This window comes from Pristiophorus japonicus, chromosome 16, assembly GCF_044704955.1.
Source record: "Pristiophorus japonicus isolate sPriJap1 chromosome 16, sPriJap1.hap1, whole genome shotgun sequence".
In the NCBI taxonomy this organism is placed as follows: domain Eukaryota; kingdom Metazoa; phylum Chordata; class Chondrichthyes; family Pristiophoridae; genus Pristiophorus; species Pristiophorus japonicus.
In genome coordinates, this window is record NC_091992.1 from 426,832 (window position 1) to 439,293 (window position 12,462).

The 12,462-nt window shown below is 42.7% G+C and overlaps 1 protein-coding gene across 2 annotated transcripts in view; it reads right to left on the minus strand.

The window, feature by feature from the left end:
- The window catches only part of LOC139226240 (integrin alpha-E-like), a 244,876-nt gene that overhangs the window by 180,951 nt on the left and 51,463 nt on the right, over positions 1–12,462 (minus strand). For both annotated transcript variants that reach the window (XM_070856861.1, XM_070856862.1), the window contains 2 exons: positions 11,910–12,027; positions 9,072–9,175 (listed from right to left, as the gene is read on the minus strand). In XM_070856861.1, coding sequence (XP_070712962.1) covers positions 9,072–9,175; positions 11,910–12,027 — 222 coding nt within the window. The remainder of the gene's footprint in view (positions 1–9,071; positions 9,176–11,909; positions 12,028–12,462) is intronic.

The window sequence follows — 12,462 nt, forward strand, 5'->3', positions numbered from 1 at the left end:
ACCTCAAGTCCAATCGTCTAACATCTAGGCCAGTCTGTCAGATTTGTGACAGGCCAAGGTCCCGGCTCAAAGCTTTTTATACGTATTGGATAGACATCAGCAGCTGAATGATGCTCAACTGCTTATGGATCAGTTAGTAAGAGCTTTAGTGAGCAAGTGCAGACACATGTCATCAGCCCACAGTACCGAGACTACACTGGCCAAAGTCACAAAGGACATCCTGTGTGCTTTTGATCGTGGCTTCCCATCCTCCATTGCTACTTTTGACACCGTTGACAATGTCATCGTACTCTAACGTCTTTCCTGTGCAATTTCCCTCTGGAGCACTGAGCTCTCATCATTCTGTTGCTATCTGATTCAATGCGTGACTATATTGCTGCCAATGGCTCCTACTGCTTTGCTCTCACGTGCCACATCTAGTGCACCCTAAGGATTCACTAGTGGCACCCTCCTCTGAATTATTTACTTGCTACCCTCCAGGCCACAATAATACCAATGAAAGCTAGGATTCCCTCCTGACATTACTAATTTTGAGGTCCTAATCTGTAATCTATCTCCTAATTCTTGAAACTCCTTTTGCAATTCTATTTCTTCCTGTGTCATTGGTTGTAACTTGAACTATAACTTCTGTTTCCCATTCCTCTTGAAAAATTTTTGCACCCACTCCGTTACATTCCATACCATCCGGCACTCTTAGTTGCAGCTACAGAAGTGCCTGTCTACTCCCCTAATTGCGGAATCCCCCAACACTACTGCTTTACTGTGCTTAACTCACCCCCTGCCAGTAACTGCAGCGGTTCAAGAGGGCAGCTCACCACCACCTTCTCGAGGGCAATTAGGGATGGACACTCAATGCCGGCCTTACCAGAAACACCCACATCCTGTGAATGATTTTCTTTTAAACTTGCCAAATGGTGCAGTGGTATTGCTCATGCTGCCCACCTCTGAATTATTGCTGTTGTTAATTCAAGCCTTAAAGATCCAAGCACAGCACTCCTGACACATCCGCCTACCCTGATGGTCACCCACTTCCCTTCCTCACCAGCTCTGCCTGAAGGATGACCTCCGTATTCCTGCATGTGATGGCTGTACGTCTCCTACTCCTTAAGCTCAGAATCGTGAGCTGAAGGACAACGTGACATTTCCCATCACAGATCACACAAATACCACACATCATGGGCTTGAGCTTATCCCCATAATTAAGTTAAACTGTTTTTCCTTAAAAGTTTCATGAAATCAAATATAACAACCTATAAATTTAACTGTTGAAATTTAATTTTAAGCCAAGTAAATGACAGCTTGGCTCAGTGATAGCACTCTCTCCTTTGACTCTCAAAGTCATGGGTTCAAACCCCACTCCAGAGACTTGAGCACACAATCTAGACTGACACTTCAATGCAGCACTGAGAGAGGGTTGCATTGTCAGAGATGCAGTTGTTTGCATGGTGATATATTCTTTACATCACAACACACAAGACTTCACAAGATGGCTCCATTCCTTTTATTCTTGTTGTAGACAGCAGAGGCTGCATTACCATTGTAGTCCACCAGGTGGAGCAGTAGGTGGAACTATAGATTACACTTCTCCCTCCTTAATGAAAAAGTAATCATAACAAAATAATCATCATAACTAACTTGCATGGTTATACATAACAAAAGATATTAACTTATTTTGCGGTATTTACAAATCAAACTTAACCACTGGTTTTCTGTTTCGAAGAGAATGCCTTCGCTCTCGAACAGAACTTTCTAAACACGGTGTTGAACTGAGACTCATTCCAGGCTGATCCTGAGGAAAGTTTTCCTCCAAGGGATGCCTTTGATTTACATTTGAACTCTCTACAACTTCAGTCTGTCTGTCTGCCTGACTCGGACTCGGACTTAAATTCTGACTTTCTCTTGGACTTGGTTCTAGTACATTTGATGTAGGATTTGCTACTGCTACTGTACTTGTAATAAGACTATCTGCTGAGTCAGAAATAATTGAATCGTTCCAACTTTCAACTCCTTCCATATCTGTAGGTAAAATATAATCAATGTGAACAAACCTAACCTGTCCATGATCAAACATCTTGACCAAATATGTGCGAGGACCACATATCTTCATCACTCTTCCTGGTAACCACTTTAACCATTTATGGTGATGGTTCTTCACTCTCGCCTTCTGATTTAACTTCACACTTCTCTCTCTTACTCTACCTCTATCATGATTTTCTTCAGATACGTCATAGTGAACTAACATGGCGCTCTCTACCAATTGGCTTTTACACTCCTTAATGTTGTGTCCTATTCTTCTGACCACTTCCAATGAACCTGTTTTTTTTAAATAGTTCATTCAGTGGATGTAATACTGAAGCCAAATTTGATAGGAACTTCCCATAATAGTTCAAAAGGCCCAAAAATGATCAAAGTTCAGTGACATTCTTGGGAGTGGGTGCATTTCTAATTGCATCCAGCTTTCCCTTGGTTGGATGTAAACCATCTTTGCCTACTCTGTACCCCAAGTACTCCACTGAGTTTTGAAATAATTCACACTTGCGAGCAGTCACTCGTACTCTGTGCTTTTCTAGCCGTTTGAGGACTTCATTCAATATGTTATTATAGATTTGCCTGTTTGTTGCTGAAATGAGTATGTCATATAAATAACATACTACCCTTTCAATACCTTGCAAAATCGTTCATCACCCCTTGAAATATGGCAGGGGCGGAAGACACGCCAAATGGTGGCCTATTAAATTGATATAGGCCTAGATGAGTATTTATAGTAAAGCATGACTTCGACTCCTCATTTAGCTCCAGTTGTAAATAGTCATTTGTGAGATCTAACTTTGAGAAGATCTGACCACCTGTCAGTGTTGTGAATAAATCTTCTACATTTGGTAACGTATTGGGGAGATTACCCTCGAAAACCTGGTTTACGGTTACTTTATACTCACCACACACCTTACCATCGGACTTAGGTACAACAACAATGGGTGTAGACCAATTACATAGATCTATCTTAGAGAAAATGTTCTCAGTTTCTAGTCTTCTGAGTTCTTGCTCAATTTTCTCCTCGAGTGCAACAATAATTTCAGCAACAAACAGGCAAATCCATAATAACATCCTTGAGTGTATATGGTATGGGACATGGCTTGCAGTAAACTGGTCTAGCATCCTTTTGTAACCTGACACTCGCCTTGAAGCCTTGGATCGGATTGTCTGTTTCGCAGAACACCTTCAGATACTTCCTGATGACATCATCCAAATCTCCTTTCAAAAATCTCATTCCAATCCAGCTTCAGTGATTCCAACCAATTTCTTCCTAGTAAGGCAGGCTTGTCTCCTGCCATCATTAAGAGAGGCAAGCTCTGAAATTGATCCTTGTATTTCACCTGTACGCTGATACGACCTACCACAAGAATGTCCTCTCCCGAGTAGCCTCGCAGTTCTATCTTGGATTTCTCCAATGGGAAATCACACAATTTGTCGAGGTACAGCGATTCCGGTACTACTTTCATGGATGCACCAGTGTCGATTTCCATGGGTATCTTGGTTCATGCAACATCTACTTGGATGATATTTTTCGAATCGCTGTTAGATACCCTCGTGCTCCTGATGATGTGTATCTCTTCATCCTATTACTTTCCTTCCATGCTATGTAGTCTCTGGGGATTTCTACTTATAGATTTGAAAGTTGGTTTACTCTTCAGTCGGCATGCCTTCGCAGGATGCCCAGTTTTCCTATAGAAGAAACGCTCTGCGTTCATATATGGACAACTTTGAGCAATGTGCTGTCCCAGGTACCGATAGCAGGACGTCAATGCTCTATTACCATTGTCAGTTGTTGACACTTTGAGGCCCAACTGCCTTTTACTTTTAACCTGCAGGCGATTCACCTCGGCTATCTGACGACTGGAAATGGTACGAAATTCTCGGGAATATTGGTCGGCCATATCCATTGACCAAGCTGTCTGACAAGCTAAATCAAAAGTCAAGTTAGGAGTTGTCAACAAATTTCTTCTGAACGCTTCATTTTTCATCACACAAACAAAGCGGTCACACAATGCTCAGCCCTGAAAGTCTCCGCAATGACAGTAAATGGATAGCTTCTTTAATGCTACAATGTACTCACTGATATTCTCACAGGTACAGGTTGACCCTCGCTTATCCGGCACCCTCGGGACCTGGCTTGTGCCGGATAAGGGATTTTGCTGGACGAGGGGAGATCACGTTAAATTAGATGGTACAGGTACTGAGCAAAGGGATAGCGGGGCTGGCTGGCTTGGAGCTGGGAGTGCGGCAGAGAGATCGTGGAGAGGCCGGTGGGGGGGAACGGCGGTGGATCGCGGGATCAGGCCAGCGATTGCAGGAGTCAGCAGTGAGGAAGGACTTCAATTTGTTCATGTCGGAGCGGCTGGGAATGGTGCCGGATGATGGGTGGTACCGGATAAGGGCGTCCCGGATAAGGGAGGTTCAATCTGTAATTGATTTCGTATTCCGAAACGATAACTTTCAGCAATTTCCGGGGGCTCAGGGCTGTAGTGCTGTTCTAACTTCCTTAGAATCTTCTTAAGTGATGTATCCTTTGGCTTGATGGGAACAAGCACATTTTTTAGGGTTTCATACACCTCAGGGTCTGCTTCAGTCAAGAAAATAGCCCGTTTTCTTTCCAACAACACCCAGTTACGGTTTTCATCGAGGACTTCGATGATACTATTTGTGGTGAAAAACATTTCTAGATACTCCACATACACTCCGAAAGTCTCTCGATCGCAATGGAATTCACTCAAGTGCCCTATCATTTCCATAGGCGCAGCCATCTGGACTCTGGCAGTTCAGAAAAGTGTGCTTGTAATTTACCTTCGATTTGTGGCTGTCCTGCAAACAAAGAACCTCTCTAATCTCTCTGCTGTTTGGCTTGACTCACCACCAACAAAAATTTCAGCTAGTGAATCCGATTATCCGATCCTCATCGCCAATGTGTATATTCCTTACAACATCACAAATCACAGGACTCCAAGATGGCTCCATTCCTTTTAATCTTGTTGCAAACAGCAGAGGCTGTATTACCACAGTAATCCACTAGAAACAGAGGGCTAGAACTTCCACTTTTTGTGGTGATAAGCATAAAAGTAGAGGTTCTAGCCCATAGAAACATAGAAATTTACAGCGCAGAAAGAGGCCATATCGGCCCATCGTGTCCACGCCGGGCGGCAAAGAGCCACAAGGCCCTAACCGGAGCCATGCGATCTCCTGGGAGAGGCAAAAACCAGATAAAAACCTTGGCCAATTTAGGGAGAAAAAATCTGGGAAAATTCCTGTCCGACCCATCCAGGCAATCAAAACTAGTCCAGGAGATCACCCTGGCCGTATTCTATTCCCTGCAGTACTTACCATTAATACTGCGTCGGCCAACAAAAGGTCATCCAGTCTAATCCAAATTACCAGCTCTAGGTCTATAACCCTGCAGGTTACTGTACTTTAAGTGCCCATTCAACCATCTCTTAAAAGTGGTGAGGATTTCTGCATCCACCACTCTTCCAGGCAGCGAGTTCCAGATCCCCACAATCCTCTGCGTAAAGAAGCCCCCCCTCAAACCCTATCTAAACCTTCCATTTTAAACATAGAAACATAGAAAATAGGTGGAGTAGGCCATTCGGCCCTTCAAGCCTGCACCGCCATTCAATGAGATCATGGCTGATCATTCACCTCAGTACCCCTTTCCTGCTTTCTCTCCATATCCCTTGATCCCTTCAGCCGTAATGACCATATCTAACTCCCTCTTGAATATATCCAATGAACTGGCATCAAAACTATGCCCCCTCATAATAGACCCCTCCACCAATGGAAATAGGCCCTTACTATCCACTATGTCCAGGCCCCTCAATATTTTGTACACCTCAATGAGGTCTCCTCTCAACCTCCTCTGTTCCAATGAGAACAAACCCAGCCTATCCAATCTGTCCTCATAACTAAGATTCTCCATTCCAGGCAGCATCCTAGTAAATCTCCTCTGCACCCTCTCCAGTGCAATCACGTCCTTCCTATAATACAACGACCAGAACTGCACGCAATACTCCAGCTGTGGCCCAACCAAAGTATTATACAATTTAAGCATAACCTCCCTGCTCTTATATCCTATGCCTCGGCCAATAAAGGTAAGCATTCCGTATGCCTTCTTAACCACCTTATCCACCTGGCCTGCTACTTTCAGGGATCTGTGGACAAGCACTCCAAGGTCCCTTTGTTCATCTACACTATTAGCCCTCCCAAAGTGCATCACCTCACACTTCTCTGAATTAAATTCCATTTGCCACTGCTCTGCCCACCTGACCAATAGATTGATATCCTCCTGCAGCCCATGACTTTCTTCTTCATTATCAACCACACAGCCAATTTTAGTGTTGTCTGCAAACTTCTTAATCATATTCCCTATATTCAAATCTAAATTGATTATATGTACCACAAAAATCAAGGGACCCAGTACTGAGCCCTGCGGAACCCCACTGGGAACATCCTTCCAGTCACAAAAACATCCATCAATCATTACCCTTTGCTTCCTACCTCCAAGCCAATTTTGAATCCAACATGCCATTTTGCCCTGGATCCCATGGGCTTTAACCTTCTTGATCAGTCTACCATGTGGGACCTTATCAAAAGCTTTGCTAAAGTCCATATATACTACATCGTACGCACTACCCTCATCAACCCTCTTGGTTACCTCCTCAAAAAATTCAATCAGGTTAGTCAAACACGATCTTCCCTTAACAAATCCGTGCTGACTGTCCCTAATTAATCCCTGCCTTTCCAAATGTCGATTTATCCTGTCTTTCAGGATTTTTTGCAATAATTTTCCCACCACTGAGGTTAGGTGGAACTATATATTACGTGCAATAGATATTCAACCACGGACAAGTCTGCTTTGTCAGGTGGATGAAAAAAATCCCACAGAATATTCAAAGACAAGCAGAGGAGTTCTCCCAGTGCCCTGACCAACATTTATCCCACAACCTACAGTACCAAATGTTCATTTATCACATTGCTGTTTGTAAGACCGTGCTATGTGTAAATTAGAATCATCATAGAATCATAGAAATTTACAGCACAGAAGGCGGCCATTTCAGGCCATCGTGTCTGCACCGGCGAACAAAGAGCTACCCAGCCTAATCCCATTTTCCAGCTCTGGGTCCGTAGCCCTGTAGGTTACGGCACTTCAAGTGCACATCCAAGTACTTTTAAAATGTGGTGAGGGTTTCTGCCTCTACCACCCTTTCAGGCAGTGAGTTCCAGACTCCAACAACCCTCTGGGTGAAGACATTTCCCCTCAAATCCCCTCTAAACTTCCCACCAATTACTTTAAATTTATGCCTCCTGGTTGTTGACCCCTCTGCTAAGGGAAATAGGCCCTTTCAATCCACTGTATCCAGGCCTCTCATAATTTTACATACCTCAATGAGGTGTCCCCTCAGCTCCCTCTGTTCCAAGGAAAACAAACCCAGTCTATCCAATCTGACCTCATAGCCAAGATTCTCCATTCCCAGCAACATCCTCATAAATCTCCTCTGTATCCTCTCCAGTGCAATCACATATTTCCTATAATGCGGTGACCAGAACTGCATGCAGTACTTTAACTGTGGCCTAACTAGAGTTTTATACAGTTCAAGCATAACCCCACTGTTCTTGTATTCTATGCCTCAGTTAATAAAGCAAGCATGCCTTCTTAACCACCTGTCCTGCCACCTTCAGGGATCTATGGACATGCACTCCAAGGTCCCTTTGTTCCTCTACACTTCTCATTGTTCTCCCATTTATTGTGTATTCCCTTGCCTTGTTAGCCCTCCCCAAATGCATTGCTTCACACTTCTCCAGATTAAATTCCATTTGCCACTGTTCTGCTCACCTGACCAGTTGATCGATATCTTCCTGCAGTCTATTGCTTTCTTCTTCATTATCCACCACACAACTGATTTTAGTATCATCTGCAAACTTCTTAATCATACTCCCTATATTCCAGTCTAGATTATTGATATATACCACAAAAAGCAAGGGACCTAGTACTGAGCCCTGCAGAACCCCACTGGAAACAAACTTCCAGTCAAAAAACACTAATTGGGACTGGAGCAGCTACTTGAAGGTAAATCAGTGTCAGAGCAGTGGGAGGAGGTTCACAGGGTTCAGGCCAAATATGTGGCCTTAAAGAAAAAGGGAGGGACTAACAAATCAAGAGCCGCTGGATATCGAGGGACATACAGGGTACGATAAAAAAAAGGGAGGCTTATGACAGATACCGAGGGCTAAATACTGCCGTTTCTCTAGAGGAGTATAGAAAGTCCAGGGGTAAAATTAAAAAGGATATTAGGAAAGCAAAGAGAGAGCATGAAAAATTCTTGGCAAGTAAAATCAAGGAAAACCCAAAGATGTTTTATAAATATATTAAGAGCAAGAGAATAACTAAAGAAAAGGTAGGGCAAACCTTAGTTGGTGGCTTCATCACTTCTCGGCTTAACTTTCCGATGCCCTTGTATCGGGCCTCCCAGTGCCCTTCTATCGGGCCTCCCAATGCCCTTCTATCGGGCCTCTCAATGCTACTATCACCCCAAGCTCCAATGGCTCCACTTATCCTTGTGTGTTGATTTCAAAAGTCTTGCATGTTTTCAAATCTCTTCACCTTCATGATTTCATCCTGCATCCCTGCAGGAAATCTCAGACACTCTAAAACAGGACTTCTCTCCAACCTTTAATCCATCACTAGTAGTGGCTCATTCACCCAGTATACGCCTGCCCTCTGGAATTCTCTATCCAGTTTCCTCTGCCTGGCACATTCTCTCCCTGCTGTCAAAAACCTTCCATGAACAGTGCATTTAGTTTCCCATTCAAACCTCTCAATTTTCCTCCCCTGTCCCCATTATCAGTGTTCATCATTTCCTTCCTTATTGTAAATCTTCCAATACATGAGAAGCACTATATTAATTCAAGTTGTTATTGTTGTACTAGATTCACAAAAGCCTTGCACCATTAGTAAGCTTTTGAAACCATTCTGAAAACACATAACTTAATAATAACACTAAACTTGCCCCGATAGGGGTTACCTGTGAGTTTGATAGGTTCACATAGTTTTCTTTTTAGGTCGCACTTGTCTATTCTGCCATAGTGTCTGTTGTCATTGGTAAATAGGGGAGAGCTGACCAAAATCCTAGTAATAAAAACACAAATATAAAAATAAGATGCCAAGTTTCAGAGTGCTCTGGGTAAAACAAATCACAATTATCCCCTCATATTGTGCCAGTAATTACTTTACACATTGGAGCTTACGAGGGACAATCTTCATATTCTGTACCCATGCTGCTCCACTCTACAGAAGAAATGATTGCATGAATTGCCCTCTTCAAAGATCAATACTGCTGTCTGCAAGCTCAGAGTGCAAAATACTGATATCTGTTAGGAAAGGATACAAGACCTGAAATAGAGGGTCTGTAAGCCTGTGCGCAGTGAATGTGGGATACTGATGTCTGTAATACTCTCCTGATATACCCCAGAGGACAGGAGCACCACACAGAGTTGTGAGGCAGTGGAATTCACTTCCCAAGTTAGTGGTTGAGGTAGAAACTGGGTCAGCTTTTAAGATTGGATTGGATAGATGGATGAAAGTCCATATATACATCTACTAATAAAAGGGAAGAGCATTTTCTTTTAAACTTTCAAAAGACTGTGGACAAAGTACTACATAATAGACTTGTTAGCAACCCAGGAAACTCAGCCTGCATTTAAAATGGTGGTTAAATGTGAGGCTCCCAGCCTGACTATAATATTTAATTTGCCAACCCGCCTCCTATGAATGAGTTAGATGGTTGCCTGCTCCCTAACCGCCTCCGTTAAAACGGGAAGTGGGTGGGATGAAGGCAGGTTGGGGGCAAGATTCAGATTTTTAACATTTTAACATCCCATCCAATCCCAACCCCCCTGTTTTTGGGAGGTTAAAATTCCCCCCCCTGTGTCTACTCTATCATAATGTTTCATAATTTTAAATCCTCTATTAGGTCACCCCTCAGCCAGAGAGATCCAGCCTGTTCATCGTGTCCTGACAGGTATAACCTCACAGTTCTGGTATCATCTTTGTAAATCTTCTCTGCACCCTCTCCAGTGCCTCTATATCCTTTTTATAATATGGTGACCAGAACTGTACGCAGTACTCCAAGTGAGGTCTAACGAAGGTTCATACAAGTTTATCATAACTTCTCTACATTTCAATTCTACCTTTCTAGAAATAAACCTTAGTGTTGTGGAAAAATTATCTCTTAGTTTATAATACTCTTGTTTTTGGTACTGTACCATGTAAACGTTCAAGCAATAAATTGCCTGCTTAAAACAAAAGACACATTTAGACCCCAACGTTCGTTGACCCCGAGTCATGGAGATAGGGTAAGTAAGACAATGGGCAGTTGAAAAGGCAAACAGATGTATATCGCTTGTACTAATAATAGGAAGATAGTTCCTTGCTTTTCTGCTGATGCGAGGAAAATAACCCCACTTGTGTGTGCGTATGCTAGTTAACCTTTGACTTACCACAATGTAAAGATAAATTGTCATAGCATTACCATATAGGGTAAGACGTTACAAAAATGTAGATAATTGGACAATGGTGTAAGGGGGCGGGACCGCCCCCAAAGGTATAATTGTAACTTGGAAACTTCGCTCGGAGAGAAGGTGTGGCGAAGCTGCGCAGTTTCCTCACTTCTCCCAGAGCACTCTGTACGAATAAACTGTGACGTTTCTCTCACTGTTCTCAGACTCGGTGTGGAATTTATTTCCCTTACACTTAAGTGTTTGGTTTGCTTTTTTTTATGGCTTTATTAACTTGCGTCACTACTTTTAGTGATTTGTGTATCTGTACTCCGAGATCCTGCTGCTCCTCTGCTCCATTTAGATACTTATTTTCAAATTAATATGTGACTTCCTTAATTATGGTACAAAAATGTAATACCTCACACTTATCTACGTTGACATTTATTTGCCAATTGTATGCCCATTCTGTAAGTTTATTAATGTCTTCTTGTAATTTGTTGTAGTCCTCCTCAGTATTGACTATCCCTCAATTTGGTGTCATCCGCAAATTTAGAAATGTTGTTTTTGATTCCAAAGTCTAAATCGTTAATCTAAATTGTGAACAGCAGTGGTTGAAGTAAGTCATCCTTGACTCCAAGTGACTGCCTAAGAGAAGAAGAACAGTGGTCCCAGCACTGATCTTTGTGGGACCTTACTACCCACCTTCTGCCACTGTGAATAGCTACACTTTACCCCTACTCTCTGCTTTGTCTTTCAGCCAGCTAGCTATCCCCTCCTTGTCCCCTGACTCCACATGCTCTGACCTTATTCAATAGTCTATTATCTGGTACCTTATCGAAGGCCTTTTGGAAATCTAGATCACATGACATGATGGCTCCTATCCTGCCGGGGCAAGGAGCTGGCTGGGGTCAAAGAGTGAAGCTGTGGAATGGTTGATGACCTTTCAGGATCAGTGAGTAGTGATGGCGATCCTTCCCTCTGAAGCCTCAATAGATGGAGCTGAGTTGAGAATCAGATAAACTAACAAGGTATGTGGATGGAGTGCGCTTGGTGGGCACAATGGCCTTTCTATTCTATGTTGTCACACGTCAAGCAACCCAAGTCCCACTTTCACTTTTCACAGTGGTCACTCAATGCTGAATTAAAGAATCCTTGGAATAAATCACCTGTCTGCTCTGACCTGATAAGTAAGACAGAATGCCAGGACTTTAAAAGATGAGAACAAAAACATAAGGCAAAGCAATAATCACTACACTGTGCAAAATAATATTTATGTTAAAAATACTACCAGATTAAAACATTCACTAAACTTTTTCAAAGCCTGTGCAAAGTTTAACCAATAGAATCTGAATAAATTCTCTTACCCATTGTTAGGTCCATGACTGTATTGCACAACATTCTGTCCAAACAGGGTGTTATTATTGTTTTGAAAGTGCACCTTTATTTTGGTACCAATGTTGAAGGCATCTGATACATTCAGGGCTGCAGAGACAGAATAAATTCAAGGACAGGTGAGCCTGGTAACATTGTAAAATACCTCACTGCTATAAAAGGAATGATAATCAGAATTCTGCCGCAGGGTGTTACATTTGAAGAGTATGGACAAGCCAGTCTGTTTCAATTGGACAAAGACCCCACTGCTGAAGTAAGTGGTTGTTCCATGGGCTGGATTTTCGGGTTTTGGCGTTTTCATAGAAACAAAGAAACATAGAAAATAGGTGCAGGAGTAGGCTATTCGGCCCTTCGAGCCTGCTCCGCCATTCAATGAGTTCATGGCTGAACATGCAACTTCAGTATCCCATTCCTGCTTTCTCGCCATACCACTTGATCCCCCTAGTAATAAGGACTACATCTAACTCCTTCTTGAATATATTTAGTGAATTGGCCTCAACAACTTTCTGTGGTAGAGAATTCCAC